The sequence below is a fragment of the Pinus tabuliformis genome, chromosome 6, assembly GCF_031772625.1.
Source record: "Pinus tabuliformis cultivar Carrire ecotype Pingquan chromosome 6, CPIR1, whole genome shotgun sequence".
Taxonomy (NCBI): Eukaryota; Viridiplantae; Streptophyta; class Pinopsida; order Pinales; family Pinaceae; genus Pinus; species Pinus tabuliformis.
Window position 1 is genome coordinate 658,928,691 of NC_142292.1, and position 11,976 is coordinate 658,940,666.

Below are 11,976 nucleotides of genomic sequence, written 5' to 3' on the forward strand. Positions count from 1 at the left end.
GGAATATTTTAAAATGAAATTTTATAAAAAAAAATTGAAAGGATTAAATCGACTTATATTTAATTTTTAATTATTTTTTATATTATTAATATTTTTAATTTAAATAATTATGAAATATTTTAGTTCTCATTTACGTTAAATCCTCAGCTGGAGATTTGAACAGATATTTTATTATATTTATAGAGATTAGATATTTGATTATTATCTTGTTTATTTGGATGTTATTTTTATAATAAAACAAAAAATATTTATATTGAATATGGTTTTTATTACCTAATCTAAGTGGTGGCAATGTAATTGCGTTTGTATTTTTCTGCATATAGCTTATTTGCAGAAAATATATCTTTACAGAGTTCAGTTATCTATGGGTCTATCCAACAAGGCGTTTTCAAACACAAAATCAAAGACCTCGAAGCATATCATATCTAATGAGCTACCTTTATCATCATCGGGCTTCAGCCTTGTAACAAACATCTGTGTCTTGACCCTTGTCCTGGTTCAGATTCTTCAAAGCACAAGCCAGATGAATATTGTTTGTCATAATTTTTACAATAATAAGACCATGCAGTGCCATCTTGCCTCTCTGTCAATACAAGGGGGTGTTCATGTTGGCTGTAAGGCTTACCTCCTTATGCGATTTCTCACCCAGCTCTTCCATTTACTTGTCCAGCGTTTCCAGTTTAGCATCAGTGAAGGGTTAAGCCCTGGCTCCTCCAGCGTTTTCAGATGAGCATCAGTGAAGGGAAAAGCCTTGGCTCCAAATCTAGACACTGCACTTTTGGCATTTTCCGTCACAGTTTTTCCATCTGGACCCACCACAATCAACGATGGTATATGTGTAACACAGAAAAGCTCAGAGAGATCCTTATCAATTTTATCTCCTAATGGAAGAGCCAACCATGGCATGGTTTTGTAGTAATCTTCAAAAGCCTTTTGATCATCGTCACTCGAGATGAAAACAACCTCAAACGCTTCTCCTCTTTCCTGGAGTTCGTTGTATACCTTTACAAGCTTTGGTGTAAAACTTTGGCAAGGTGGGCACCAATGGGCAGAGAAATACAAACCAATTGTCTTCCCCACAAGCTCACCGACCGGGACCTGTTACAAGAATCAAAACATATAAATTATCAGCATCACCCAGGAGAGTACCGAGTTTTGACCAGATTCCATGTCAAGTTGTGATTTAGTTGCCATGTCAAGTTGTGATTTAGTTGTTGATAACAAGAATTCACCATGAAAACAACCCAAATTCATACCCTGAGAGATGTAAAACCTCACTGGACAAGTATTTCATACTTCCATGAACAAATTCACACTCTTCACTGCTTAACACTGCCCCCCTGTTCACTCTAGTTCCACAACACACGAGAAAAATTACTAACTTATGTGTATATCTACGGCTTACATCCCTAGGAGCATATCAGACTTTTAACCAGATTCAAACAATTAATTTGTAAACTGCAAATCCCAAATTGTGTCTATGAAGATTTGTTATATTGTTAGTCTACATCTGAGTACTTCTGGATATGATAATCAACCAGTCTTATTGCTGATACTCTGTGAATGAGAATCTATGTTTCTGTAGCACGAATATTATAAGTAAACTCTTTTTTTTGGTTGGAAAACAGGGGAACTGTAGCCACATTAACCTGGGATAGCACAGGATTAAACAAATAAGACCAATTGGCATTGCTGCTCTACCTGATAAGCTTCTAGGATATCAAAAATCACAACGAACTTCCACCTCGCCCTGTCCGCTTATCAGCATTATCACGATTTACAAGCCCAAACTAATATGGGGGAGCCCAATGAGGCACCCTGTCTGACCACTTGTCTATATAACCCCCGTATGTTATGAAGGAAAATAACTTATTTGTATGATGTGATTCAAGAATCATGTCATAAGAACAGTGAAGGTAGTGAGCAGATCTCAGTAACTCACCCGGGCACCTCCAAGCTTAATCACAAAGTTGTGCTCATCAGAAACCAAGTGTGACTCCAGGGTTTGTGCTTCTCGTTTGACACTATCCTCCACTTCAAGCTCATCCAGCCGCTCTTCTGTAAATGGGTAAGCTCTGATTCCATATTCTAGTATAAGGGAGGGCCACAAATCAGTTTGTATTGTTTTCCCATCTGGACTTAAAATAATCAAAGTTGGAATATCCTTCACTCGGAAGTAGCAAGACAAGTTCTTTTCAGCGTTGTCCCCAAATGGCAAAGCCAGCCATGGCAGGTTTGCTCTTTCTCCTCTTGGTCATTCGAGAAAAACAAAATCTCACAGGCCTCCCTTTCTTCAAAAACTCATTATATATCCCCACAAGCTCTGGAGGGAAGTTTCCATAGTAGTGGGCTGAGAAATACAAACCCACAGTTTTTCCCACAAACTCAGGTACAGGAACTTAATGGCAAAAACCCAAATTGACAATGAGACCATCATCAAATAAAATCTGTGCATCTATTTTTCCTAAACCCTTAAAGCATCCAATCGTTTTATGAAACCCAATCGCCCAATTAAACTTGATGCAAACATAATCTATTCTCTAGGTTTTCAAGTTCCATTGCCCAATTAAATACATGCATTCATTCTTACATTCTCATAAAGAACCCAAAACCAGATTTGCTCGCAAAGAAAAACACAAGCGAAGAAGGGAAAACACCGACCTTTCTTCCTCCATGGCCAAGGACAAAATCTCGTTCATCAGACACCAGAAGGGACTCTACAGTCTGTGCAGCCCTTAAGGCCTCATCTTTGGCCCTCAGCTCATCAAGTCTCTCTGCAGTGAATGGATATCCTTCAACACCATATTCTTCGATAATCTTCACACCTTCTGTCGTTATAACTCTGCCCTCTTTGTCCAGAACAACAAGGGACGGAATGCCATCTACCTGAAAGGCCTGATGAAGCTTCATCCTTGTATTTTTATCTGAGAATGGCAGGGCAAGCCATGGCATGGTGTAGTGGTATTTCTTGAATGACTTCTGATTACGATCTCCAGAAATGAAGACAATCTCGAAGTCCCCCTTCTCTGATAATTTTTTATAGATTTCGGACAAAACAGGGGTGAAAGACCTGCATGGAGGACTCTGATGGGCAGAAAAGTACAGCCCCACATGCTTCCCTTCCAGTTCTTCAACTTTCACCTGTAAATCGCATTGGACTCAATACAAGATGCAATTTTAGAGCAAAATTAATGATATCACAACTGTATATATAAAAGTATAGCAATCATACCTTGTGTCCATTATTTCTGATCAAGAAATCACGTTTCTTGTTGAAAAGCAAAGAGCTCAAACTCTCGCGGGTTTCACCCACATAGGTAGATGCTTTTTCTTGCTCAGCCATAGTGAACTGAATCTCTAGCTCCGTTCAACTCTATTCTTAGCCGTTCTTGCACAGAAACAGAATATAAGATTAGTCCAGATTAGTCATTTCAGATCGCAATAAATATTTAATCAACTTTTTATCTTCAAATCCGGCCAGGGCTAACTTCCCGGGTAGGGCTAACTTTGACGGCACCTGTAATTATCCACCTGCCTTTCCTTTTTTTTAATATGTCAGTTTATTTGAGCGTGGTTTGATTAAGTGACGTTGGGTGGGAATTCGATAGAAACAAATTTTTGTATGGCAGTTTATTTCACTTGTTTTAATTACATGATTTTCTTAGTGGGAATCAAGTGACGATTTCTGTTGAATTTTGGGTGAGACGGTAATGTTTTCTAATTTAAATTGTATTTTTGAATTAATTTAGTGAATGTGTAGATATTTAAAAAAAAAAATTGGGTCTCATGGTATAGTCCAATGGTAAAATGAAAAGGTTTGGTCAACTTTAGTCTTTTCCTGATTTTTCTGGACAAGATATTTAAATTTTGTAAATTTAATAAAAGAACTTGTTTATTAAATTTGGAATAAAATAAATTTAAAAATTTACTAAACAAAAAAAAATATATATATATATATATATATTTCAATTTAATAAAATTTAAAAATATTATAATATGAACCAAAAATACAAGTGACCAAATTTAAACAAATCACCTTATTAAACTAAATTATTATTTTTTATTTTATTTATCTATAAATTCTTATATTTTATTTTATCTAAATTCGTCGTGTTTCATATTCATTTTTACTAATTATTTAAATATCAAAAAATAATATCATATCTAGAAAGTTCTAACCTACTTTCATAATTTTTCATAAAATGTGGAACTATTTAATCGGAAAGTGTTTATCTAATCAATCCATTATTAATTTATTTTTTATATATATACTGATTTATTTATTTTATATATTATATTATATGATAGGTTAATCATTGATAATAAGTGTAAAATGAAATGATATTTGAATTACAAATTTATTTATTAATAATAAATAGTTTTGGTTTTTAATGTTATTATTTACAATAAAAATTATATATATATGAAATGGTTAATTAGTTCTTAAAAAGGACTAAAATTTGTATATAAATGATTTTTTTAATCGTTAATCAATAATGATTAATTTAGTATTTTATAACGCAACTAAATTTTAGTCATATTTAGATTAATCATTAATTAGTTGTTTCAATTTTATCGTCGAGTATTATATTTAGTTATAATTTGGTCATTAATTGTCACAATTAATGACCAAATACACAACAAAATATACTATTACATGAGCACCCAAGAAAACCAATTAATAACCAAAAAACTATAACCAAAATATTGGTCGTGTTATAAGACATTGTAAATAACTACTAATAGTCATATATATGCAAATTTTCGTCATTGTTTGAAATCAATTAACGATAAAAAAAAAAATATGATTTAATTTAGGTCGTATTATAAGATACTACAAATTAGCTATTAATCGTCGTATATATGCAAAATTTAGTCGTTATTTGTAATCACAAATTTATCATTTACAAAAGTCATTTACCTTTTTTTGGTAGTTTCATATTCATTATATAAATTATAGATTTAGTAGTTTATATTCATTTCATTTACTCTCATTAATAATCATTATAAATTACCAATTTAATCGTTGTACATTCATTTTATTTGTGTTCATCATTAATCAATATAAACTACTAATTTAGTACTTTTAGATTGATTTTATGTGCTTATTATTAATTAGCATATATTGATTAGTATGATTTTGTGACTAAAAAAAAATGTGTATACTCATTTAATATGAAAATACAGAGTTATATATGATAATTACAATGCTAAATAATATCAAGTATAAATATAAATAATTTCAACCACATAGAATATATTATATGAAATGTCAAGTATTACAATATGAATTTCCAACTTAATATTGGTTAGAATATAATTTACACATGAAATATTGTTTCATCACTTCAAAACATTATCATTGTGTTGCCAAGACATTGCAACTGAATTCACTAACTCTAAATACTTGACCATCAATTTGTCTTTGTGTGTCTCATGCAAAATATTAGTTTTAAGGGTATCACTAGACTGGTTCTCTTATTTCTCTCTTTCTACATTTGTTGCTTTAGTGTTATTGTTCTCTTTCTTCAATTCTTGTTTTTACCATCAATATTGAGTTCCTCTTCTAAAAATAAAAGAAGATATAATGCAAAATATAAGACATGAAGACGATGAACACAAAAATATAAACTAAATTAGATTATAAAGGATTTATATGACATATATATCAACATCAACAATGTCAATGTCATTTTCCCCAAAAAACAAGAAACTCGAACAAGTTTTCTTTAGTTTGGTGATAGTGGCCACTATGTCGCCAGATGACCTGTATAAACAAAGCAAATAAAACGTCACCATAGAAAAACACCTTAAGAACTTAATATTCAACCTTCATGAAAAACTTCAGCACAATCAATCCAACTAAATTACATGGTAAAAAGATCAGGGTTAGATAACTTGTGAAAACAAATGAAAAGAAAAAGAAAACATATAATTAATAATGTATGACAACTAGCTAGAAAATTGCATCATAGAAGAAAAAAAAATTCTCCCATGGTTACCCATACATATGGATGGGTAATATGCCCCAATATGCCATGATCCTTAGGGTCCAGAGGAAGTAAATCTCCTACTAACATAATGATTGATTGGTTGCATCTTGGCCTTGTCTCTCCTTTGTGAGTCCAAAAAATAAAAATAAGTCTATCCTTAACTAGTTGTACTCAATATCCTTTTTGCATGTTATCTCCATATACCCACCAAAAATGCCAAATACGTCAAATAAATGGCATTTTTGAATTGTTTCTAAAACTGTCATTTACAACTCCTTCCAATGTATCTGACCAAATGTACTCACTTGGATATCTTCTTTTATATTCATTTAAATCCTGAAAAATCTTTGTTTCAAAAACAAAGATAGCCTCAATATTTCTGAATCCTAACACTAATCTATATTTGCCACAAACCATAGGAATTAATACTCTCTTACAATCAACTCACCAGTCTTAATATATATTTGTCTTCTTTCCATTCTCGATGCACATAAAGTGATCTTCTATTAGTTGGTCAACAAGTTGTCATTAAAAGCGTCAATTTCATCATTTTTCGTGAAATGTGTCCATATAACTTTTCATTACTTGCCTTGACAAAGCAACTCTTGCATTATTATATCAAAAAGCATGTTCATGTGGCATAGCAAATATGAAATGCAAGATATTATAATTCCTATAGAAAAAACTAGAGTTAATATTACTATAAATATATAATGAAGCAGAAGTGGTCACTAGTACAAAATGACCAATTAGCTACTAAAAAAACAACTAAAATTTGCATATAAATGATTAGTTTTCAGTCAGTTACCAATAGTAGCTAATTTACAGTATCTTATAATGCGACCAACTTTTAGTCATTTTTAGCTTAGTTATTAATTGGTTTCCTCAATTTTATCATCTAGTAGTATATTTAGTCATTAATTTTTCATTGATTTAGTCATTAATTGTCGCAATTAATGACCAAAATGTTGGTCTTGTTATAAGATACTGTAAATTAACTACTAATAGCCATATATATGCATATTTTAGTCATCATTTAAAACCAATTAATGACCAAAGAAATATGACTAAATTTTATTCGTGTTATAAGACATTGTAAATTAGCTACTAATAGTCGTATATATGCAAAATTTAATGATCATTTTAATCAAAAATTTATCATTTGCAACAGTCATTTATCTTTTTTGGTATTTTCATATTCATTATATAGACGTTTGATTTAGTAGTTTCTATTCATTTCATTTAATTTCATTCATAATCATTATAAATGACTAATTCAATCATATATTCATTTTATTCGTGTTCATCATTAATTAATATAAACTATTAATTTAGTAGTTTTAGATTGATTTTATGTGTTTATTATTAATCAACATAAATTAATTAGTATGATTTTGTGACTAAATTTAAAAAAATATCATACAATGTGCATGTTTATCTAATATGATAACACAAAGTTACATATATTAATTACGAGACTAAATAATATCAAGTGCAAATAAAAATAATTTCAACCATATAAATTTTATTATATAAAATATCAAGTATTACAATATGAGTTTCCAACTTAATATCAGTTGGACTATAATTTACACATGAAATATTGTTTTATCATTTCAAAACATTATCACTGTGTTGCCAAAGCATTGCAAGTGAATTCACCAACTCTGAAGGCTTGACCATCAGTCTCTATGAGTGTGTCTTATGCAAGATATTGGCTCTAAGGGTATCACTAGACAGATTCTCTTCTCTCTCTCATTTTGCATTTGTCGCTTCAGTGTTATTGTTCTCCTCTTTCTTCAATTGCTACTTCTTACCATCAATATTGAGTTTCTCTCCTGAAAATGAAAGAAGATACAATGTAGAGTATAAAACATGAAAGACGATGAATACTTGAATATAAAATAAAGTAGAATATAAAATATTTATACAACATATACCTCAACATTCGATAGTGGCCACTATGCGGCTAGATGACCTGTATAAACAAAAGAAATAAAATGCCACCATATAAAATAACACCTTAGAAACTTAGTATTCAACCTTCAACAAAACCTTAGACACAATCATACCCACTAAGTTACATGTTAAAAATATCACGCAATAGATAACTTGTGAAAACAAATGGAAAAAAAAAAAAGATTAGTGTAAAAGATATCTTTATTGCTTGTTCTAAAAGAGTCATGTTCCTTAAATTTGGATATTCTTTTGCCCACAGTAAAAGTTTCTCGCTATTATGACCTATGTTTTAGGATCATGAGATTGATCCAACATCATATTGCATTGTGAAGACAAAATGATTCAAATTTCCAAGATGAGTACCTCACTTGGTTGAATGAAGGTGCTAGCTATGAGTAGTGTCAAAACCTTAGGGAAGCAGAACACTAAGGCCTAAGAAAATATGTCACCACTTTTCCATTGAAATAAAAAATTTCAATCCCACAATGGCCATTGGGAATACATTTCATTGGATGGATATCACACTCTGAGAGATGATTGTCCAATACAATGAGAAGTGTACATATATTGTCACAATGCCCCTCACAATCAGACCCTATAGTTTTGTCCAATAATATTAATCATATTATACTATTTAATTATAAATTATGACTATCAGATAATTATTAGTTTTAATAATTAGTCTGAAATTGTGTTTTTAGTATTTATGTATACACAAAAATATTCGAAAAAAAAGAAAGGGTACTTTTTGTGACTAGTTAATTTCGAGTGAATCTAAATACACAAGAAATTATGGTGCCTTAGTGTTTCTCTAGAGTTATCCATTCATTTTACCAATTGCTCCCATGTCCTCCACTGATTTTGGTGAATTCCTCTTTGATGATGTCCAATGCTAATGCAGTGGACATTTATCCTCGATGTTTTTTTGAGCCAAAGGGAATCTCCACAAGTAACAACCAAAACATAGCCTCAAATATATTATTGGGGGCCAAAATGCAGTAATTATATGACAAGCCAAGAAACATTGCACGTTAATCATCTTCCCTTTAATATTGATTAATAATTTCTTTGCATGATCATGTAATACTAAAGTGTCAAGTAGGGTCATTTAAAGTCAGTCATCCATCAATATCACCTTTGAGAGTGTTTAGTATTTAATACTTCCTATTACACACATAGTAGATCACCAACTTCAAGGATAACAATATAAACACAAAAAAATGAAATTAAAAGAAATTCTAGGAAGTCAAATGCGACTAATCTTGAGTCAAGAAAATACCAAGCCCTTCATATTAGCAAGGCATTCTTAGGCATTAAAACAAAAAATCCTTTTATTACATCTTTTTCATATTTTCTTTAATTTCTTTAATTGATAACATAACATTCAAACAAACAAACAAAAACCATTGAAAAAGGTCTCAAAATCCTAAAAAATTGTCGAGTGATTGTCGTATCAATTAAACAGAAAGGAAATCGTTCGATATGCTTTTAACTTGCAAATATATTGAAGAATATGAAGCTTTCTCATCCCTTACTCCTAATCAAATTGTAATTCGTGGGTTCCAATCAAGTAATCAATTTCCCTCCAAGATAGTTAAGAGATCACTTTGGAGAAGGACTTCTAGAAGCATTGGGATAGTAGAAATGGAATTAACTAGGAGGAAATTGAAGCACTTTAGTGGGTGCTCCAAAATATTTGAACACAACTAAAAATGATTTTATACTCCCTCCACACATTTTAAAACAGAAACCATTCAGTTGCATCTCATTTATTTTCCACCTTTCTGTAATATGTAATTCTTTGAGCAAGAATAGAGCATTCATAAATATTGTCATGAAAGAGGACTCTTCATAATCCTAATAAGTTGGGCTCTAACAAATAAACAATTTCATGTAGTCATTAAATTTTACATGGTATATTTCAGTGATTAAAATGACAACTTTATTCTTAATCTGATTACAACAAAAATAAATTCAACCCTAACTAGTTGGGATCTAACAAATCAAGAATTCCATGTAGTAAAGTAAACTTACATGGTAGATCCCAATTATTTGCAATGACAACTTTATTCTTGATCTTATTACAACATAGATAAATTCAAGAGTACATACATATTTCTGTATTGAACACATTCCGAGATTTCATAGAAATATAATGATACGATTTACCTATAGGATTTGTCTCCATCACACAAACCTCTTTTCGTAATAAAATTATAAATCCCACATCTGCATTCCTCATCCCCAACATACCAATTATTTACAGTGGAATACTTTATTGTTGCTCCCTCGGTGCAATAGAGATCCACTACTGTGGCATGGAGATGATTGGTGTCATAAAATGGTGCAGTGCATCCTTCAATATATGTCACAAAACTCCTCTCACCTCATAGAACTCCTCTCATCTACAACAATAAGAGTCCTCTCAAACTGCCTGGTCTCCATCTCATTCATCCTAAAATAAGTGGATATTTCCATGGGTGACAAAGTGTGCTTGGGGATTTAATAGAAGGAACTATCACTAAAAAAAAAATACAATGCAACATAATAGTTATCAATGGAGGAACAACCCTGCCAAGCTACCTCCTAATGACATAAAGGTACTCTTGAATTACCTCTTATAACAAACAAAAGATAACATCAACCGTCTATATAGTCTACCTATGCATGGTAGCAATGAAAACACTGTCAAAAACAACATCTACAACAATGTTGGTCAATCTCTTCTTCTAGTCAAGGGCATGCCCAAATTTTGAAAAGTATCAAGCAGGTCAGGGTCCACCTCATCTAGGCTCCTCTTCTTCTTCTACTCTCTCTGTTTAGGTTCAGAATAATAGGAAAGGTCTTGGAAATTGATGGGTGGGTAAAAGTTATCATACCATTTGGGTTCTTCCATTTTTAATCATTGTTTGTAAGCATTGAATCTAAATTGCAAAAGCCATTCAGGTTCATTCTTTTTAGCTGAAATTAACCTAAGCTTTGGAGAGTTGTAAGGTTTAATGGATCTAAGTATATTCTACTTAAAATATAGTAACATGGTTTAAAACTGTAGGCATTGAGATCAGAATCTAAGGATGAAACATAAAATATTTTATGTTCATGATTACAAGAAATTTTAATTTCATGTAACAAAGTTTGAGGAAGGTCTAGCATTTTCATCCTACAGAAAATTTTCTTGCATCACTCGAGCCCTTTGAATTTGGGCATGGTAGATTCCATTACACAAACAATCAAACACTAAAAAAAGGTGAAAAGAAAAAATAAAATTTCATGCATTCTGACCCTAGAAAAGTTAGGGAGGAGCGAACTGATATGTACAATAAGGAGATGCAAAATGCTTACTTGTCCATTTTCCTTTGATGAATTTTTGGCCGCAATCAAGATCTGCATTATCATAATCATTAAACCCTTTGTACAATAAGGACATGCAAAATTCTTACTTGTGCATTGTCTTTTGATGAATTGTTGGCCGCAATCAAGATCTGCATTATCATAATCATTAAACCTTCAACTCTAGATAAAATTTATTCTTTGATCATATAAACCCTCGAAATTGTTTACCCATAAGAACAAAAATCATCTTTAGTAAAAAGGAAGAACTCTCCATAGTCCAAATTCATACCCATGTAAAAATTACCAAAATCTCAATAAGGACATGTAAAATGCTTACTTGTGCATTGTCTTTTCATGAATTGTTCGTCGCAATCAAGATCTGCATTATCATAATCATTAAACCCTCAACTCTAGATAAAATTTATGCTTTGATCATATAAACCCTCGAAATTGTTTACCCATAAGAACAAAAATCATCTTTAGTAAAAAGGAAGAACTCTCCAGAGTCCAAATTCATACTCATGTAAAAATTACCAAAATCTTCAAGATCTGCATTATCATAATCATTAAACCCTCAACTCTAGATAAAATTTATGCTTTGATCATATAAACCCTTGAAATTGTTTACCCATAAGAACAAAAATCATCTTTAGTAAAAAGGAAGAACTCTCCAGAATCCAAATTCATACCC

The 11,976-nt window shown here is 31.4% G+C and overlaps 1 protein-coding gene across 1 annotated transcript; it reads right to left on the reverse strand.

Moving 5' to 3' along the window:
- Positions 1 to 385: 385 nt before the first annotated feature.
- On the reverse strand, positions 386 to 3,512 carry LOC149260322 (putative nucleoredoxin 1). The gene is made up of 3 exons (XM_089420250.1): positions 3,233 to 3,512; positions 2,662 to 3,141; positions 386 to 1,098 (listed from the first exon to the last, which is right to left on the reverse strand). The coding sequence occupies exons 1-3, from the start codon at positions 3,341 to 3,343 to the stop codon at positions 622 to 624; spliced, it is 1,068 nt and encodes a 355-aa protein (XP_089276376.1). The 5' UTR covers positions 3,344 to 3,512; the 3' UTR covers positions 386 to 621.
- Between the last annotated feature and the right edge of the window lie 8,464 nt (positions 3,513 to 11,976).

Excerpts from the sequence above, each read along its gene's own strand:
- LOC149260322 (XM_089420250.1), bottom strand. The coding sequence starts at position 3,343 with ATGGCTGAGCAAGAAAAAGCATCTACCTATGTGGGTGAAACCCGCGAG. Across the intron at positions 3,142-3,232 it reads TCAGAAATAATGGACACAAG|GTGAAAGTTGAAGAACTGGA; the intron begins GTATGATTGCTA and ends TGCGATTTACAG. Across the intron at positions 1,099-2,661 it reads TTGGCCATGGAGGAAGAAAG|GTCCCGGTCGGTGAGCTTGT; the intron begins GTCGGTGTTTTC and ends TTCTTGTAACAG.